This window comes from Topomyia yanbarensis, chromosome 3, assembly GCF_030247195.1.
Source record: "Topomyia yanbarensis strain Yona2022 chromosome 3, ASM3024719v1, whole genome shotgun sequence".
Classification (NCBI taxonomy): domain Eukaryota; kingdom Metazoa; phylum Arthropoda; class Insecta; order Diptera; family Culicidae; genus Topomyia; species Topomyia yanbarensis.
Genome location: NC_080672.1, coordinates 256,452,813 through 256,474,685, shown reverse-complemented (window position 1 = coordinate 256,474,685; position 21,873 = coordinate 256,452,813). Strand labels below are relative to the sequence as shown.

The window sequence follows — 21,873 nt, the reverse complement described above, 5'->3', positions numbered from 1 at the left end:
TACTGATTCACCACCTTCTGATGCTTGTAATAACAAAATTTCAATTCCATTCTTTGTTGATAAATTGATGACCCTGAAAAAGGCCTTTTGTTTGAGCAGCGTTCGGAATTTACTTAGAGCTGCTGTGTTTGTGCCATCTGAGACGGCGTGCTTAGCGAAATTTTCGGACAGCTGCAAACGGACGGCCACTTCTTCTTGTATCCTTTGACAATGTTCGGAAACCTTTAGATCGACGTATATGGTACGACGATACAAACTTATACTGAGCAGCAGCATACTAAGTTTTTATACCTGACAGCAGCACAATATAAGCTCGTCGTTTTTTATATTGTCCTCAATATGTATTCTTCGTAGCTCCTCCCCTTCGTTGATCGATACACAAGAAAATTGCGTCGGAGTTCCGTTTACTTAGTAGCTGTAATGGAATACTTTGCTGCTAAACTGTTGAAATTGGAAGGAAAATTCTGCCCGTGACAGCAAATAGACGAATTATCCCACGTCTTCAGCAGCTGGCGATTCGTAACAATGAAAAGTTGAAGAAACTGCTTTCCGGAGTGACCATTGTTCAAGGTGGTGTGTTGCAGAATATCCAATCAGTACTGCTGCCCAAGGAGTTTTTATTCTCAGGTGATACGATCCTCAAAAACGCCGATCAGTCATGTTGGTTTTAGAAACGACAGCTAACAACATTGTTTACTAATTCTCTCCATATGTTTGCTTTGATTTCAGTGGGTAAACAAAGTTGTGCGCTGTCATTTTTCTTCCCCGCTGTATGCTGCATGCTTACCTCACTCCTCACCTAGTTACTGACGAAGACGAATCACCTTAGAACTGTAAGCACCTTGCTGCTGCCCAAGAATATCGAAAAGAAAGCATAAACCGAACGCTGAAACGCACCAATGTAATGCTATTGCTGTAAAAACCGTCCTTTTCAGAACGATCACAAAAGAACAAAATTGAAATTTTGTTTCCAATACGGAGGTTATCGAACACTCAGGGTAAAGAGAGTAATGTAATACGGTACCTTGGTAAAATGTTTGAGAATTGAAACCTTGTTTGAATACGCCTAGTAAAAATGTGTTCCACTTCACTCCAGTTTGTATCAGGCGACCATATTTGCAATTTGCGTACTGAAATAAATCATAATTTTGGGTTTAAACCAAGTTGCTCTCCAGGGAGAAACAGCCCACGAAATCGAACATGAAAACTTATTCTTTGAAATGATTTTGGTGGCCCTGAAAAGGGCTTTTTTATAATGATCTAAGTGAGTTATACCGTCTGGACAATATAGTCAACATGTTGCCCGGTAAGCGAGTACCCACTGATACAAAATAAGCTCGCGTGACCTGTATAAATAACATTCCCGTATGTAATGAAACGCTTTCGCATTTTCCTCGCTGTTTTCGAATGATTTTTTAAAAATCTTATTTTGCTTTATTTATAGTAGTCGCACTAATTCCGAAATTTAATACGAAATACGTGCACAAATTTCCGATCAGATGGTGCAAAAATAATGCGATTTCGATCAGTAGAATGGAAGATATTCACATTTAAAAACTGGGGAAATTTGCACAACTGAAATTGTTGAAACGGGACCCCATATTAAAACGTTAGAAGTATTCTACTTCAAAATAAGGTTCACGGGAAACACATTTTCTACATCTTATTTCTGCCTACAATACGATTGGGTACGTACTATATGTATATGCAAGTCATTGGTATGAATTATTTTTTGGGTTTGATAGCTTATTTTTATTAGCAATTGTTATCATGCTTGCAATGACCATTTTTCAGGACGTAATTGAAATTGCATTACAAAAAATGTATAAATGTTACAAGAGCAAACCGTTAAAGCGTCAAACAGAATAAGAAAAGGATTCGAAATGTGCTAATTTGAGGAGTCCTTCATTTAAAAGTAAAAAGAGAATATGCGTGTATTAGGGCTCGAACCCAGGTCGGTTACCTTTCGTCATGGTTTGCTAATCATGTCAATTTTTGGAGAAGGTAAAAACGATTTCCTTTGTTAAACACATAAATCAACTAAAAGTCAAAGGAGGTATAAAAGCAAATGTCTCGACAAACATATGATTACGGCCTAAAAGCCAACTGTCAAAATCTACTTTGGATGGAAATTCCAGACAAACCGTTACTAGTCGAACACAGTTCACAACAGTTTAAGAAAGAGAAAACTTTTCTCTTTCGTTTACTAACAACATCTGTGATTGGCGTGTAACGGTTTGTCTGGAATTTCCATTCAAAATGGATTGTGACAGTTGGCTTTTAGGCCGTAATCATATGTTTGTCGAGATGTATAGGAAAAAACAACCTTTTGAAGACATGTAGTGCAGCTTAATGATTAAAGGTTATAGTATTGGCAACAGCATCAATTATTCAACTCGTAATTCGCTCTAATTAAGGTGGTTGAATGAAAGCAATAATATTTTCGATGCTACATTTGTTAGTAGTATCGTTCAGTCTAATTTGATTTAACGAATACGGCTGTATTTAAATAGACTGAATAATTGGTTAATTTTTAAATTGTTCAGCGAAAGTTTTATTCTGCTTCCATTGCCTTTAATCTACTTTAAATCAGCAAATAATCTTATAGTTCGCTCCTGATGTTTGTTGGGATTGTTCTTACCTATTCCAACGCTGTTGCTGTTGATGGTCACATTATATTACAAAACACGGTACGCGACATAACTTATTCCACCCTCAGAGTTAATTGTTTAATGTTCCTCCAGGTATGGAGTTTAGGCTTTCTTTAAAAGTTTTTGTATCGACATTCCCATTCTACACTGCACGAAACCATCATATTGAAATTTTCCTGTACAATATTTACGTAATAATTGAGAGAGGGAGAAAATATAGCAAAATGGATCCTCTGAAGAAATTAATTCCAATCATCACAATCGTCTTACAAAAGTCATGTCACTTAAAAATCTTTCTGTGTGTATAGGTTAATTCACTAGGCATCCTTATGCCTGGTTCCACTTGCAGGTTTATTGTTCAAGAATTGGTTAACTGCTGTCAGTGTAGAAATCGGAATCTAGAAATATAAAAATGACAATGAGCAACAACTTAACAGTGAATGGCCGTTTTTGAACATACGTTAAAAATATCATTCCAGAAGTTAGGGTTGTGCTCGATACCAGATGTTGGAAACTTCTGCGTAGATCCTCCATTTTGTCCGTTCGAATCGTACCGAGTATTTACGTCACCCTGTTAAAAAGGAAAAGAAATTAAGGATTACTAACATGTCGTTAACCGTTCAACCAAATCATAAATTTTGGATCCAAGATCAACATCATCAACTTTTGCAGCTTGTTAATAACTATACCTCTTGGGAAATTCCAGATTCTTGCTGCTCTTGCTGAACAAAGGTCGTTGATGATGGTCTTTGAGGTGCAGGGTATGAGAAGCTTGAAGCAATGTTCGTGAATGCTTGGAAATCGAAAAATCGGTTCGGATCTATGTTGTTAGATACGGGATTGCCCTGATCGACCGAAGTCTCAACTATTGCTACCTGTGAGTACGATTTATTGATAACTACTAAGTGCATTTACTTTATATCACCGTCATAGAATTGGCATTCCACTTACTTTATGTGGGCGGGAAATAAATTTCTTTTTGTAGATTGTTTTTGTATGGGTGTGCACCGGAGGAGGAACTGCTGGTGGTGCTTCGAGATCGGTATGAACTTCCTTCACAAAGGTTTTGGTTTTGAATTTGGTCTCAAAACCCTGATTGAATCGAGTATTGACAGTTTGAGATGATGGTAGCCCGTCATAGGTATAAGTGGTCTGCAATTCAAATATCACAATTGGACTTGAACTCGCTGTTGTATATTAAGATTCGCTGTTTTACCTCACTACCTCCTGTTTGGCCAAGTTTAACAACTTTCTTGCTTACGCTTCCCGCATGCGCCTCAGCTCCGGTGCCACCAGCACCACCTTCATTATCTAGTCCGCCTCCGATAGCTGCACTGGCCCCAACTCCGTGGCCTGCAGATGCTCCTGCGTACGCCCCACCAGCGGTTTTAGCTATGTAGGTAGGTAATCATATCATTATTCTGCAAAATAATCTAGCCGATTCTACTTACAAAGCACAAATAAAAGCGTTAATGTGCGCGCACAAATATTACTAGAAAAATAAGTGCATTGGGACATACTAAATGTAATTAAAGCTCATTTTCAATATTTGAATCGCCTCGTACAATCCCACCGAACCAATATTATGTTGACTAATTTAGATCATCACATTCATATTATTTGTTTTAACATGCCATAATTATTGTCGTCAAAAGCCGTTTTCGCTCTTAACATGATGTGGTCTTGGAAGTAGTGGTCAACAAATTTTGTTAAATTGTGTTACTTACATTTTAGTATGAGAATTGTGGAGCAATGTGTAGTTTGTTTTATAGTGTGCATTATTAATATATCGTTATAGCAAGTAAGTATGTATTGGATATCTCTGCACACCGTCTGTAGTTAAAAGGAATATAATTAGCACAATAAATTAAGGTGTTCAGCGTTTTCATAATTTGTATTTCTTTTGCCAATTACAAGTTGGTTAGTTTTATTTTCGCAAGTCATGCGGGTTTTCACACCATTTCCTTTAATTGTAAGTAATTATCGCCCGGGTGTTCTCGCGAAAGCACCCAAAAATCCACCGAGTCCGTTACCATTGCCGTCTAAAATGCCGCCTAATCCAGCTCCAGCCTGCTGTCCATGTGGCGTGCCTGCCGACGCCGAAAGGCCTCCATGCGCCGCGTTACCAGTTAGAAGTCCTCCCAACCCTGCTTCTGCGTGATATCCTCCGAAATTGACGCCAAATTTACCATCTTTGAATGATAACCACTGGAGCAACATGGAACAAAATCATCATAAAATAATTACTATGCCGTTTTTTTTTGTTCGCTACCATCAGAGCCACTCATTAATAAAATTGGTCGATTGTTAATTGCATACGAATTTAATTGGTTGTAGTTTCTTTCTTGATTTGAAATATGTTTGCAACTGACAAGATTTCATAGCTAACACATTACAATTTAAACTGCAAGGATTGTCATACTCTTATGTAGGTTATAAAAACTAATAGAATTATAGAATTTTGAATCGCTGTAGTACCGGATCCATTTGAAAGTCTGCCTATCTTGACAACATTGGACATATCATATCTCTGTATCATGCATATTACGTAGTCAAACTATTACTTTTTCATCGTTCATCTCTAGCTTCATGTTTTCTAGGGTAGATAACGTATTTCGTCGATGTTGTGCTATCTTATGACAAACGCCATTTTGGGGTAAACTGAGTTAGATATGCAACATTACCAAACTAAAAATTCTCTACAAAATGGCGTTTTCAGAATTTTGACATTTCGCTTGGTTATAGAAATATAGCGAGAAACATGCTGAGAAATTTTTACTATTTTGCTTCAAATAACTGTGTCTGGGAACTGGCTCAAGTTATCTTGATGTATAACATGTTTTTATGTGTAAAACTATCTGGGAAACACAATGGCATAATCTTTTTCAAAACAAAAATTCACGAATTGTGAGAAAAATGCAGTTTAAGTTTTAAACTGGAAATATAGTATATTTGGCAGCACTGTAACCAAATATAACTATTTTTTCTAGATTCGCTGACTCATTTCCTTCAAAATGCATCTCACATATTGTTTCTAGACCAAATGAAGCCAAAGATATGAATAAACGTTAATAATTGATGTTTTTTTCTATGGCAAATTTTCCATGCACGATTATGACACGCCATACAAATTTTGTCATCAATACACACCTATGACACGTGTGAACGCGTTTGTTTACATTTATAGTAAAAACTCGCAACATAGTCAACCGATCTTCCCAATATTTGAGATATTAATACAGCATAGATAGAAGCATCAATTGTCTTCTTTGAATTGCTTATAACATGTATAATATTTAAGATATTCAATCTCAAACTTTAAGAATCGTTTTTCTCGAAATGTGCTAAATGGCGCTTATCATAAGATAGCACAACAGCGACGATTTGCTGTTTTCAGTAATCATCTGCAGACAAAAATTATGCCTGGTCCCTACACCACAGTGACTGGGGTACTATGCCAAAGATTTTAAGAAGAAGATTGACTCCTTATTGACATTTTTGGAAATCACGCTGTGCTGAATTCTAGCTAAATAAAAGAGATTATAACTACCAGAGGGAGCAAAGCGCTACTGTCTCCATGTATTCACGGACTGAAACATGGGGTCTAGCTCTAGCATATTGTATCCCATTACTTTGACAGGTGTATACCCGGGGCAATATGTGTCAAACTAATGGGCCTAGCATATGTAAGAGCGAGATGATAAATTCAGTGTTAACCCTCCGGAAGTCGCACTTATGGCCCACTGAACGAGCAGCCGCTGGTGCCCTAAGACGATTTCGCTAGATTTTAATAGCAGCGTGCCCTCAGTGCACTAGCGCGATTTCCGGAGGGTTAACAGCGACATGCTACCTCTAGTAGTTATAATCTCTTTTAGCTAAATCGAACCGATTCTTTGTGACATTTGTCCGATAAGGAAAAGTTGGGGTTCAAGGACATTTTTATCATATATATCAAATTTTATCACATTCTAGTGAATTATAGTATATTATTCCTCAAATTTTTTTATAAATTTCACCTTGTTGAAAGTGGAAAATTCTCAGGAACAAAATGGAAATAGATTCCTCACCAGTAAAATTCCGAAACATACGTGGTTTTGATAGTCAGCCTCATTTTCACATTTTATCATTAAATTGCACTTATAAACTCTATTTAACTATAAAATTTTATTCAATTGCCTACTTACAGTGTAAAAATCGCTAAGAAATCACCTGGTAAAATTTCATTTCAGCAAAACACGAGTAGTTGGAATATTATGTCCTTTAATGCAAAAAGAGTTTTCTGGCAAAATGTCAAAAAATCTATTTCCATTTTGTTCCTGAAAATTTTCCACATTCAACTAGGTACATTTTATAAAAATGGATTGACGAATAATAGAGATATATGCACGAGAAAATGATAGAATTCGGCATTCATATTAAAATACCTTAGACCCCCGACTTCTCGTATTCGAATGAAGGTCCCAAAGTTTCTGTTCGATTCCTGAGATTTTTTCACATTAGAAAAACTGTAAAATATGAAGAAGTTGGATTTGAATGTTTTATGTTCCACTCGTCAGTAACTGACACCACCTTGCTGTCAGCTAGACAATATATCCAAACTAACACCAAATTGGCGTCAGTTAGACATTAAATCCAAACACCTAAAGCAACTGGCTGGCAGCAAATGATGTCTCGATCAGCCAAGCACAGAAGCTCTGGGTCGCTGGAACCGAACTCTTGTCTTTTGGCATTAGAGCCAAGTGTCTGTGAGTATGCATGTTGTGTGAACTGTTAGAATTAAATGTCTAACTGACGCCAATTTGGTGTTAGTTTGGATATATTGTCTAGCTGACAGCAAGATGGTGTCAGTTACTAACGAGCAGTGGCGGATCCAGGGGGAGGGTCTTGGGGGTCCGGTCTCCCCCGAAAATTTTTAAGTTCTTGAGAAATTTTAGAATTGTTTCTATTTTAAATTCATTCCAAGTTCAAAATCATTCAAAACTAGATTCGATTACCAAACCTGATTTTAATTAAATGAGGGTATTTCATATTACGTATTGCACAATGAACATTTCAAAGTTGAAATTTTGGACTCCCTCCGAAATTTTTTTCGGGATCCGCTCCTGCTAACGAGTGGAACACGACACATTCAAAAACAACTTATTTAAGTTAGTTTTATACCCTTACGCGCAAATTGGTACATCCATTTTTTCCTTTGGGAAAAATAAAGGATGAATGCAAAATATGTAAGATTCACAGCATAGTGAAAACAAGATTTTTTAAAAAACAGGGGGTTTTGGGGATAAAAAGTCACAAATCCTTAATTCTAGAAACGGAAACATCTCCATTCAAATTGTTTCTTTTGAAAAGGTAATTTTCCGAGCCATACTTTAAAAATTATAGCATTTAATATATATTTTTTCTTGTTTATTTAGATAGTCCTAAAGCCAAAAACTTTAACGGCCAATCTCTTCACTTTTCGTTGAAAACTGGTTTTCTGCTAATTGGTCACCAGCAACCTGAAAACTGGTTTTCAACGAAAACCGGTTTTCATCCAGTGAAGAAATTGGCCGTAAGCAAATTGTCCAAATGATATGAAACTTGTCACAATATAAAGAGCTGGGACGGGACATGCGGATAGGAAAAAAACGAGTGGCAAATTGATCTAGCTATGAAACGTCACTTTGAACCAGTGTGAGCCAGAATGAGAAAGCATGTGAGCAATATGTGAACCAGAATGAGAGCGTATGTGAGCAAAGTTAGAAACGAAGAATGAAAAAGAGAAAAGAAAATATCTATCCGCATGTCCCGTCCCAGATAAAGAGGAGATGTATGAAAACCTGTCAATAATGAGTGTATTTTTGTAATGCCCTACACACCTAGAAAAAATCGTCTCCTGACGAGCATCAAAAATGACTTAGTCTTCCGTTTAATTTTAATTTTACATGACGTTGAATTTCGCAAATCATGTAATTTTACTGCAGATATATTTGTTCTAGATGGGAGTAAGTGCAGTTTTATGTAATTGCGCATGTAAAATAAATGATTCATGTAAAATTAAACAGTTTTGCGTGACCGAAAGGTTCAGCAAGCGCCGAAGCGGAAGACGGAAAGCAAGGTGGCGAAATCCTTACGCGCCTTGGGCCGGTAGGTCAGTTCGATCGGCCAGACTTTTAATAAGTATATGGGCATCAAAGACATCGTCATGAGGAAGCGGAAGTCGAGGGCGACCGTGTTGGAAGTGCAAGCAGCCACTCTAAGGTAACAGCTGAAGGTGTTCGTTAAGGATGTATTCACTGAGTACCCAACAAACATTTCGTGGTTTTATAAACGTTTTAACAGTTGCTCTATTCAGCTCTAGCTGAACATTGGAAGTATACGTGTAATCATATATCGTTTATTCCACCCTTAAACATCCGGGATTTGGAGAATTTATTCAGCTTGTCTGATTAAGACACATGAAAGAACAATTCTTCAGCACGTATACAGCCTGAAGAAAACAACAGTTCAGCTTTATCAATAAACCTTTTCGTTACCGCTATTCAGCTGAGAGAATTATCATAGGAAAATTGTTAAAAAAGACATTTATTTCAAGTTACACACGCCATCAATCTCTTTGGAAGCCATATTCTTTTAAAAAAAAATCCTTCACTTAATAGTAAAAAAATATTGTGTGTGTATTGGGACTCGAACCCAGGTCGGTTGCCATTCCTCATGATTTGCTAATCGCGATTTTTGTAGTAGTTACAATTACCTTTGTTAAACACATAATTCAGCTAAAAGTCAAAGGTGGTATAACGGCAAATGTAAAGGTAGAAACAACCTTTTGAAGACATGTACTGCAGCTTAATGATTAAAGGTAATAGTATTGGTAACAGCATCGTTTATTCAACTCGCAATTCAGTCCAATTAAGATGGTTGAATAAAAGCTTTAATATTGTCGCTATTACATTTATTAGCAGTATAGTTCAGCCTAGTTGGAACTGGCGAATACTGGATTTTAAATAGGCTGAATAAACTGTTAATGTTTAAATAGTTCAGCGAAAGTTTTATTCAGCTTACATAACCTTTAATCTGCTTTAAATCAACACGTAGTCTTATAGTTCAGCTCCTAATGTTTGTTGGGTAGATACAGAACACTAGATTAGGATTGTCACTGGGATCAGTGGTAGGAACAGCATTGTTTTGATTCCGGGATATACCTGTGGGCCAAATAAAAAAAGCAAAAAAATAATCCTCTATCGTCGTTTCATAGCGACTAATCATTTTTGTTTCTTTTAGCCAGCAAAACAATGGCCATTCTTGGCTAATGTGTTTTCACTAATTAGAATGCACAAATTGTCTAAACTTGTACTGAATTTTGATAAATTTTCATTTCGTTGTGCGGTATATACAAACTTTCATTTCATAACAATAACAGTCGAAAATTTACACCGAGAAAATTCGATATATTGAATATATTGATTTCACACATAATTTTTTGCAATTTGTAGTAGCAGATAAAAATTACCTGTCACGCATAAATATCATGTGAAAATTAATGAAATTATAATAGTATGCCACATAGAAATTTGTTACATAGCAGATATCACATCATTTTTCTCTTTGCCTCTCGTTTATTCTGTTGCAAATTTTATGCATTGGACGTTTTCGGTCTTCAATGCATAAAAATCACAGCAGAATAAACAAGACTGAAATGAAAAATAGGCAAACTCGATTTGAAGTTCAACTTTGTTTGTGGTTATAAGCAGGACATATTTTTCTGCGTGTACCAAAAGCGCGGACTAAATTTTTTTACTAGAGAGACTTTCGATACTTTGACAGATTTATACCGGAAGCAAAACAAACATGTTCCGAGGCGAAAACAATGGGAACACCAGCGACAATCCTAATCTAGCGTTCTGTATCTACTATTCACTGCGAAGCGAAACGTGGTTGTGGATCATGGGCGACGAGACGTACCTGACGTTCGTGACAGCAATGACTGGCTGAGATCCGATTATTTCTCGTCCACCAGAAAAAAGGTGATCAGCTACGAAAAGTATATTTTCCGCATGAAGCTTCCAAAGAGGGTCTGAATTTCGTTTTTGAAAGTAACATTGTACAATACGTAACACGTTAATCGTGTAGTACGTGGTTATACTTTCTTGCATATATATGCCAAATTCCAGATAACCTCATTTCATGAAAATCAGTTAAACATTTGGTTTGAAAATGAAGATTTACAAATACAATATGAGACACAGCCCTCCGTGCCTCGAAAAGACTTTTCAAAGTTTGAGCAATCCTATACATTTCTTTTGTAAGAAATGTGAAAAAATATATCGGGATGGGTCCAGACCCCCCTCCCGCTTCTTCTGATTCCGTCTCTGCACGAAACGGTCGCTGGAGGAAATGGAGCGTTTGAAGATTCAAATCGACCCTACCCTCTGAGAAGCCAAACAATTGTTTCAAAGCTGTTCAGCACTGGTCCAACAATGAACGGTTATTTGGACGTCGACCAAAGTTGGTCCAATGAACTTTCTCCATTACACGATTTTTAAATCAACCGTATTTAGGGGGCAAGAACACCAACCCTCCCTAACGGGCCTAGCTGCGCCCAATTGAAAATATCTGGACGAATTTGAAGCGGTGCAAAGAATCTATTCGAACATCTTCGAAGCGTAAACCGAAAATGCGACCAGAGAGTTCTTTCTTTCGACGCTATGGTCAAAACTCGGCGGAACTACGGGAACGTTATGTCGCCCAACAGGGAAGGGAGTCATTTTTGTGAAAGTATTTAAGTAGCAATCAATGAAAATTTATTTTGTTTGTATATCATTTATCTTTGTTTCTTATCTGAACATTGTTTCTTTTAAGCAATCGCTACTAAGCATCTAGCTCTAGTGATACAATCGATTCTAATTAGAATCTGTTGTGTCACTGGAGCCAGATACTAATTAGAATTAGCTACAATTCCGGCTCATTTTACGGTTGGAATTACTGGGAGATCATCATCACAATGATTGATATTACTGTGTAAAACATAAAATTTCTGTTATTTACTGTCAAAGACTACCTGCACCAAAACTACCAAAGAGAAATTAATTAGAACGCAGTCATATGGTAATGTACAAGAAAAACAAATAAATAACATGACTCATTCGAGTATCGCACAAATCCAAGTAATTCAGTAGAACGAATAAGTTATCGTAAGAAAAAACCTTGAAAAGGTTAAACTTCGTACGGTTTGTTGGGGTCGGTAATGGATTGTTGGGTTACATGTAAGCAGCTAAAGATATCTGAATGAAAAAACGAACAAAAAGCCGGTAGCACACTTTGCACTTCGTTAAGTATGATGTGTCACGGTATATTTGAAAATCATTCCTGATGGTATCTAATTCGACGAAAAGGTATTAACATACTGGCTAACGGTGAGCATCTAATCCGTTATAATTACGACTTCCACATTTTTGTCCCAGCGACAGCCGGATACGATTCCATTATATCTTCGAGTAAGACAGGTTTGCATTTATACATATATATGGTAATTAAAGGTTTTTATCATTAGGGGAACTAGAGGTAAGCCAGATACTGTGGGCTCTTATGACTGAAATAGAACAAAGAATTGATTGACTTTGATTAAAATCTTTCATACAATATAGCTTATCCTCTTTTCCAATTTGGTTTGAAAATTATTCCAAACCAACTGCAACTTTTGTAACTGGACGGCAAGTGATTATTCAAATTCGATTTCTGAAATTTCTCATATAAACCGTTAAAATTGCTTCCTATAACCCGTTTCAAATATATTAGGATATAAAAATTGAATAAACTTCAAGCATAAAAATCGGACGAAGATCTGTCAGCATCGCTTAAAAACGGAAAACTCGACAAAAAGAACCACCAGTATAAAAATCGGTTAAAAATAAATAATTCGTACGCAGGAGCATCCGTATATTGTGACGTTCAAGATTAAAAGTCGGCTAATAAAAAGTACTTCGTATGAATAGGAAATATTTTCTTCCGGTTTTTATCCGACTTCAATGCTCTATACTTGAAATTTATATCCGGTTTTTTACTCTTATATATTTGAAACGGGTTTTATGAAGCATGTTCTGTCCTTAATTCATCGCACTAAAATCATGCAACAATGAAATGTAGAGAAAATTTTCAATAGGACGTAAGTAACAATGAGAGATTCTCTTTGGGGTCTTTCTCTTCTGTTCATTACTCGGCCATTTCAACATTTACTACTCTACTCTTTGCATAATATTCTAGTAAAACCCGTCGGCTTTCTATATGTACTGGAAAATTAGTGCAAAGTGTTGTAATGACGTCGTAATAAACGAAAGAGAAAGTAAACAAAGAGAGGCTCTCAATGTTAGTTACGTCCTATTGAAAATTTTCTCTAGAAATGTTTTTTTGTAGTTTGCGCAAATACCAATTGAAAAAAGTTATTTTCTTTCAATTTTGAGCTCCCTTGCACCTATAGTTGATCTAATCTACAAATAGTTGCATGCCCCATAAACAACTAACTCTATACTCTGATTATGCAAGAGTTTGCAGAAAAGCTCGCGTCGAACGAGCTAGAACCATCTTTATCTGATCATAAATACAATTTCTTTGATCTTTCAGACGTTTCGTTAAATATCGTCAAAATAATAGAATTGCAGACGTAGAAACGCACAGTAATCACCTTACTTACAAAAGTCAGACAAAACCTCAAAAGTGGCCCGAGTTTGATGAAAATTGGGGTAATTTTGTGGCGCTGAATTACTATTTGATGTTAACTTTTTTCCTAACAATTTGGCATTTAGGGTAGTTCGAAAATTCTAAAAAAAAATTAAAAATCTGAAATATCTGAAAATTGATTTTCCAAAAAATTGGTGTGGTGAATTTTTATCAGAATACACATTTTTTCAATCGTTGACAATGCTGAGACACATTTATAAATTATATTTGAAACTCTGGGCAATCAAGAATATCATGAAAAATCACAGTTTTTCATACCTCGGGGCAGAAAAGGGCAAAAGAAGACATTCATTTGCGGAAAGTACACTACATTTCAAGAGTCATTAACTACAAGCGATCTTTCCGAACTGTTTGAAAAAAGTACAGCCACTTTGATCATTACAGTTTTAATTTAATGGCCGATTTATGGCCTTGTTTTAATTCCACTGATTTACGAACAAAGCTTCTGCGTTGATTTTTCTGTTCCTTCTGATTTTAGGGATTTTATAACATTTATTTTCCAGATTAGTATAATCTAAATAATTCTATGTGTGGAAGCTGAAAATCGAACCCAGGTCGATTGCGCGTAAACCGAGTTTCTTACCAGTAGCACTATACAGTGCTCTTGAGAAAGATAGTAAATTTATATTAGCGCTATATTATCTTAGAAAAAAAATAATATCTAAGTTGTCGCTGTTACCTTCAGTTTCCTACTAGTAATGTTTCGATCGAATATTCAATGACAACCTGCAGAGCTCGAGGTAATCGCATACCTGTCCCAATATACATATGTGTGTGAATTGCAATTATGGACAGTGCATTCTAGAGTAGTTTTTGCTTCCTCGCCTGACAAGAAATCCAGTCATGCAAGTCTTTATTGATGTGCATACTGTATCAAAACGAGAGCTAACTTTATCTGTTGTTAAAGTTCAAAAGCATAGTAAGCTGCAGTATATTCCTAGGTTACAACACAATTTATTACCCTTTTTAATCTAATTGTAAAAATTCAACCAACGTACGTTTCTATACGCATTAGAATGTCGGATTGATTAATGCTGACAATTGGCAAGCCATAACACTATCCGCATGATTATCATTCACAACAAGCTCTCTGTAATGAACATGATGAAAATGATGTCTTCAGGTCTGGATTTGTGTAGCGAGCTGACGGGCTTAAGAATGGTTACGTAGAAAGATGTGATGAGTATTATAAAAAGCATTTTTTGTAGATTCAAATTTAAGCAAATCATCGTTAGACGCAAATTGGATGAAAACGTACATGATGCGCTGCTCATCAACCTTTGATTATCTAGTTTTTAGCCCACTTGACTGTCTGCATCAAAGTTCAATATTTGCGTAGGTATAGAAATAACATCTTCTAAGGCTGACTCATCCGTCACTTATAATGATTTTTTTTTGTATTAGGTATTATTAATTACTATTATGTCCTAACGATATTTTGTTAATCAAATCGTTGAATATTTGAATTTGGTAGCCATATTACTGGACTCTCTGGTTAGACAGTATTCTAATTGAAGTCACAAAATACGTTTTCGAACGAACCAAAATAACTACAGAATCGAACCTACATTCTGGGTAGAATTTGATTTTCAAAAAAATCTACCTTATTAGATGTAATTGACGGACGACAGTATTACAAAAGTAAGTCTCAAATAGAACGGTTATGCAATCGCTCGGAATTTCAACTCATTAACCAAGCCCCGGAGAGCCGAGTCTCTTTTACTTTTTGACTCGGATCGTCAAGATCGGAAAATGTCTGTATGTGGGTGTGTGGTGTATACATATATGTATGTATATATGTGTATATATGTCAAATAATCTCACCCATTTGTCATAGAGATGGCTGTGCCGGTTTCTATAATATTATATTATTTCCTAAATTGCTGGGATTTGTTATTCTGGCGCCCAATTAAACCCGCTTTGACGACTTGGGTAACCTACGATGGAACAAACCGTTCAGTTGAACTGCAAATTATTAAAATGCAGGGTTTGCCTATTATTCATTTCAGTCTCATTTATTCTGCTGTGATTTTCAAGACCGAAAACGTCCAATACATAAAACTTACAGCAGAGTAAACGATATGTGCCATACTATTATAATTCCATTAGTTTTCATATGATATCTATGCGTGACAGATAATGTTCATGTGCAAATAAAATTATGTGTGAAATGAATATATGTAATATAACGAATTTTCTTGACAGTTATTGTTATGAAATGAAAGAGTTTGTATATACCGCACAAGGAAATGAAAATTTATCAAAATTCAGTACAATTTTAGACAATTTGTGCATTCTAATTAGTAAAAATACATCAGCCAAGAATGGCCATTGTTTCGCTGCTCAAAAGAAACAAAAATGACTAGTGGCTATAAAACGGCGATAGAGGATAATTTTTTTTTTGCTTTTTTTTATTTGGCCCATTTGACAGGTATATCCCGGAATCAAAACAATGATGTTCCTACCAGTGATGATCACGACAATCCGAATCTAGTGTTCTGTATCTACTGTTCTTTGGCATTAGGATTAGGGATAATAATTTAGATCAAAGACACTACTGGGAAGTCATTTTTAGAAAAAGTCGATATCGAAGTGAAGTTTGAACTATGCCCGCATACACTTCAGAGGTAGTGAGATATCAAGAAATTTCAGTGCTTAGTTCTTAGCCGCGTTAGGAATTTGAGTAAACGCTATTGAGAGTATGAACTTCAAATCCATTCGAAAATTTGTTTTTCGAATTTTTTGAATCAGCACAACATTTACAACCCCTTTAGGAAAATTTAGTTTTCTCTACACAATGCATTCGTTGACTAATTTAGATACGTTATTAACGGAGCATTGGCAATAATTCGTTTGTATGTCTATGTTATGGGTCATTCTTCCGCTTTTCCATTGAATTGATTTGGCCTTTGAGATTTCTAGCACTGATGGATGCTGATTTGAGCGATTCTCTGAGTTCTGCTACTATCCCATATAGTATGTGTTATCAAAAACATTGCGAAGCATCAAGCTCTAAATGTTCTCAATCGATATATTATCCCAGTGATAAGAGTTATAAGAAATGTCATACTGTTAGGTGGATTAAAAGCGTTTCTGTATTCCAAATTCAGTGATCAGCTTTCGTCGCACAAGAAACACAATCATTTTGATTATAATATTTCTAGAAATCAGCTACATCGTGTTGACTGCGTTGAAGATCTCGACGTAATACTGAATTACAAATTAACTTACTATCATCACTTCTCTACTACAATCGACAAATGAGTAAAGCCATGTCAAGTGATTCTCAAATTTTTTGCAAAATCACCGATTTTCATGAGGTATATTTTGTTGTATAGGGATTATGGCGAACAGCTTTTGATATAACTATTTCGTTAAAACTCTTTTTTTTCATTACCATATTAACCCATAAACTTTTGTGCGCGATAAAATAACTACTGAAGATAATCGAATGAATTTTTGTACATTTATGGAATAATATTTACACTATCTCATAAAAATTATTCTATTGTATAATTGTGTGAATAACGGTACTTTGCATCTATTCAAAAATTTAATTTGTATTTTTTCTTGTGTTCATAATACTAAAAAATTCAAAAAGTATATAACAGATTATTGAAGGTGAAAGATTGCGCCAAATTGGCGCAATCCTTCACCTTCAATAATCTGTACCGATAATTTTTCATTTTTGTTCCTATCGAGAGTTATGGAAAATTTTGTAATAGTGCACTCGTTCAACGCACGGCTCGCTTTGATGCAGCACGCGAGAACTTACATAGGGGCCATACACTAATTACGTAAGGGCATATGGGGGGAGGGGGAGTTTCAAAAAATCTTACAAATTCTTATCTGAGGGGGAGGGAGGGTTTGTCTTTTCTTACGTAAAATCATAAAAAATTAAATCCATATGGAAATTATTCTTTTTAATAAGAAAAGGGAACTATTTTCATTTGTACCATATAATTTTTTGGCTCTTGGTTGTTCATTGTTCTGTTCGGGAACTGGAGTCACGATATGCCTTACAAGTTAAGAAGTGTTGATACCCTTCGTGTTGTTGGACCGACTTCGTCCTTTTCAAACGTTCGATTCAAACCCGCAAGGAATCTGGAAAATGTTCTAACATGCGATTTTCAAAGATCTTGAATGTCGAATATTTCCAGAGTGTAAATTGCATTTTAATTCAAAAAAAAATCGAAGATGGTTAACTCGGAGCTATGTGTACGATAAGTGTCACCGCTGGAACTCAGAATAAATTCATGCCAGCATAAACTCTTTTAAATTCTACATGACAAAAAATAGATTCAAAGGAAGTGGAATATAGCACATTGATCTAAATACTGGTCGCAGTGGTTCGTCTCCAACAAAAAAAAGTGGAATATAGCAAAGCAGATCATGTGGACCAAATTGGAGTTACTGAATATCTGGCAACAGTTATTCTTTCTACTGGGCGAGATTGGCATGCAATTAAAATTCTACAGATGATTACAGTTAAATTTTGTCATGAGTTTTCTTGTAATAATTCTATACATATCGTTTTCGCTATCTTATTATTTGATGAATTAACAATTGGATTTTTTAATTACGATAATCATGATAAGAACTTATGTTGGGAGAGGGGGAGTTCACCAAAATCTTACGAACTCTTATCTGGGGGGAGGGGGAGGTTGAAAAGCTCTAAAAAAGCCTTGCGTAATTAGTGTACGGCCCCATACATATTGACAATGCCGCTCGTCGCAACGTCAGCATGCGCATCGTTTTAGTAGAGCGTATCTTTTGTCCACAATTGCCATCTTTGATATTAGAGCAAAAAGACAAGTTTTTCTTTGCGGATTATTGAAGGTGAAAGTTTTCCGAGTAATTTTCATGCTTTTAGCGTTATTATATTTTGAAAGAATGGTGTATTTTTCATCAAAAAACTGCACCAAAGATACTCAAAGATTGGTCAGCTCAAGGCTTCGGTACCAAAAAGTGTCTGTGGCCATCACAATCACCGGACCTTCATTCAATTGTGCACTTATAGGAGGAACTCGAGCAACGAATTCGTGTGCACGTTTAAGAATCAGGATGATCTCATAAAAGAAATGCTGCAAGAATGGGCGAAAATACCAATTATCACTCTGGTTAATTCCATGCCAGCCGCTACGCATCAGTAATCAAGTCAAATGGCTACGCAACTAAGTACTAAGCTTAAATGATGGAGTTCTTAAATAAAAAGAACTTAGGACCAAATTCTTAATTTTTTATTTCAATTTTGCAGTGTTGTGCACTTTATGTCCACCTTGATTTTGAAACCGTATGCCTGCTTTAACCACAACTGAAACAGGTATTAGAAACAGATGAACATCTTAAAAACATTCATGATAACCGTCATGAGTTTCCATTAGGGTCGTGATACGGGTAATACCGGTACCGAAAATCCAGGGAATACCGACCCATTTTTGGTACCGTAATACCGGTACTGAACAAAAGTACCGGTATTTTCGGTACTCTACAATTTTTTATGACAAATATGTTAACTCTGCAGGGGGATCTGTTTCAAAATATCGGTCTGCACGATAATGTTTATTTATATTAATTTGCCTTCTAGATAAATCGTTGAGATAACACCTTTGTGTGGGAATGAGGTAGGGCCATCATCATAATAATTCTAGAAGTTAAAGTTTTACTAGCGACATTCTGATTGGTTTCCATTATTCACTGGGTGGCGCGTAATAAGACTATGGTCTAAGTCATGTCTGTATTTGGTTTGCTCTTAAACCTTTATCTATAAAAGAACGAACAGCGATTTAGTAGCTAACAGTTTTAGACTTGGTGAACTGCTTCAAATGGGGCGATTTGTAATTATTGGTGATCGGAAAATCCAGCAAAACTCCATAGTTTACAGGAAAGGGGCCTTGATATGCATTAGAGAATAGTAGGCAAACTATATAAAGGTCGAAACCAATTTTCAGAAAAGCAAGAAAGGAAATGCGATTAACCTGCTCGGATTTACTGCCATTCTCGCTTTGATTTACTGGGGGGGGGGGGGTTAGGGTTTCGTACATTTACCATCTGTTCAAGTCGACGAATGTCGCACCACTTAGCAGTTATTGATTTCAAAGTGGCCTAGATTTCGAAATTAAAGAAGGTGCCCTATACGAAAAATATCTTCTGTGAAATAAGTCTTGCCATTCCGAAGCAATTAAAAACAATAAACATGTTTTTGATCAGCACGAATCGATCATCTGAGAATAAGATCGTCAGTTTGAGCATTCGATTTCAGTTTGAAGCTCTTTTCGAATTTTTTAAAAAATATTCGAGTACCGGTACTTTACCGATACTACCGGTACTGAGGGCTTCAGTACCGTAGTACCGGTTCTCGCCAAAAAGGGTTGGTACTGCGAACCCTAGTCGCGCCACTTTGGCTGGGATTAATTTTCCGTGCTATTGGCGACCTAACATCGGTAATACATATGTCAAGTCAACATTTTTCCGTAAGTGCGAATTTTGATGAACATTTGTTGAATTTATAACTATAGTTTTTGAAATACGAACTTATAAGCGTTAGATCACCAATGGTTGATGGTGATCGAATGTTACTAAATTTTTTTGAAATTCATTGGAAAATACTTGTAAATCCGTTGAGACGAGTTGAATTTTCTTTAAAATTTCAATTTATTCCTTTGAAAATCACTATTGTGTTAATCATACCAAGATGCAAGCCAGCCACAAATACTCACTGCAAGTACAATCAATTGCATGTGTGAGTCAAGTTACACAATATTTTTGTGACTCTTAAAAACAAGAATTGTAAAAAATGATTTCTTTTTACGATTTATGTATTTATCGTATCCCTTTGATGTCAATTTTTCTCATCTTAAATATCATACCGCCTCCTTAACATCATTAAGGTATGATACTTAAAGTGAGAAAAATTGACATCAAAGGGATACGATAAATATATAAATCGTGAAAAGAAATCAAAATTCTTGGCACTTGCTTGGTGAATTCGATATGTAATTAGAAACTGTGCAAATTTCGAAACGATTGTAGAATTTGAGTTATGTTGTATGTTACAAAACAAGTTTTTTTGCGAGGCGCCTCCTGTGACTCGCCCAATTTTCAGTGCTTTGCAAATAAGAGTTGACAAAATATTGTTCCATTGTGGCATTAATATATGGAAATTAAATTAATATACCAACACTCTTTGTATCACCACAACAAATTTTAAGAATGTGTCTTTTTGCCGAATTAACCTTAACCATCCCCTCTCCTTAAAAACATAAAACTTTTTCAGTAGCAATTTTGGAAGATAAAATGAATTTTCTATCGGGCATACCAACATGCTGATTCCACATTTATCTAAACGGATTTGAAATTCAGACCACGACCTTCTGAGCCAGTTACGAAAACTGGTTGAAGAATCAAACTCAATTTAGTGAATGGAGTATTGCAATAGCATGCTGGCAAATTTCTCCTGGTCCTATAGACAAAAGAGGTTCTCTTTTGAATGGTTTTTTATTTAAAATTTATTTAAATTTTATTTAAATTTGCTCAAAATTAGTGGGCTGTTTTACACAACCAAAGAGGAAAGTATCTGTTCTGTGTATCGATACAGCTTCAATATTGAATGCATTTTAAGAAATAATATCCCAGTGTAAAGGTAAATAGGATGGAAATTAAATAATTGTTCAGTAGATGCCAATCTCTCATCATGTTCATTATCGGTAGAGATACACTTCATCAATTTTTAAGGTGCAGTAATCAGATAATCATTTATAATAATAGTTCTAGTCATACCTTCATCTACCGAAAAATACGAATCATAGAGATATTTATCTTTCGCAATCAGCTTATATAACCAATAAAAATCATATCGGGTCAAATTTTACCTAGTATGTGCATATTGTATTAGCAATTCTCTACCTCAAAAACAGACCGCGTTTCGAACTATTTAACAAATCAGCAGGTGTTATCAAGAAAAATCAACCGACCTTCCGCAACTCCAACCCACCGTATTCCCCTAACTTACTTGTGGAGCCGGCAAGCCGAAAGCACACTGTGTGAGCACTGTCACGGCCAAAACGATCGTAATTCCCTTCAGTATCATTTTCAAATTAATCGCCGATCTACTACTTGTGCAATATGACACTCGACAAAGAGCTCGAGATGCACGGAAAACTGATTCACTATCACAAGCAATTAATCGCGTTACACCTGGAAGTAACTCTTCCACTATACTTCGCGTTTCTGAGAAGGATCGATTAGAACGTAGCTGCGCGCTCGAAAGATCGACTCGCACTGAAAGACTACGATCGCGAATTGTGGCTCTTAATGCTTCCTCATCTAGACGAGTGCTGAAGTCTTGTTGCAGATTTTTGTTCCTCATTTGTCTGCTTTTTGTGCGTTGATCTCCCGTGGCTGCTGCCATCAGTAAATTGCACTGATTCAGAGTAAATTGGGAGATTAAATAGTGTGAACGGGAATACTGACCAAACTGGTTAGGATGTTTTTTTGCGCTAGCATCCTA

The 21,873-nt window shown here is 36.0% G+C and overlaps 2 protein-coding genes across 4 annotated transcripts in view; both read right to left on the bottom strand.

Annotated features, from left to right (window-relative positions):
• LOC131694290 (negative elongation factor E) overlaps positions 1 to 21,873 on the bottom strand; it is a 315,399-nt gene that overhangs the window by 46,154 nt on the left and 247,372 nt on the right. The window lies entirely within an intron of this gene.
• LOC131694288 (merozoite surface protein 2) lies at positions 2,792 to 21,671 on the bottom strand. 2 transcript variants are annotated; one of them, XM_058982891.1, is made up of 7 exons: positions 21,376 to 21,671; positions 4,685 to 4,859; positions 3,868 to 4,043; positions 3,603 to 3,803; positions 3,341 to 3,526; positions 3,112 to 3,222; positions 2,792 to 3,049 (listed from the first exon to the last, which is right to left on the bottom strand). In XM_058982891.1, exons 1-7 carry the CDS (start codon positions 21,451 to 21,453, stop codon positions 2,969 to 2,971), a joined length of 1,008 nt encoding a protein of 335 aa, XP_058838874.1. In that variant the 5' UTR covers positions 21,454 to 21,671; the 3' UTR covers positions 2,792 to 2,968. The 2 variants fall into 2 exon arrangements, with proteins under 2 accessions (XP_058838874.1, XP_058838875.1); XM_058982892.1 differs by lacking the exon at positions 3,341 to 3,526 and having other exon boundaries at positions 21,376 to 21,663.

Excerpts from the sequence above, each read along its gene's own strand:
- LOC131694288 (XM_058982891.1), bottom strand. The coding sequence starts at position 21,453 with ATGATACTGAAGGGAATTACGATCGTTTTGGCCGTGACAGTGCTCACA. Across the intron at positions 4,044-4,684 it reads CGGCATTTTAGACGGCAATG|CTAAAACCGCTGGTGGGGCG; the intron begins GTAACGGACTCG and ends CTACCTACATAG. Across the intron at positions 3,527-3,602 it reads TTATTTCCCGCCCACATAAA|GTAGCAATAGTTGAGACTTC; the intron begins GTAAGTGGAATG and ends TCGTACTCACAG.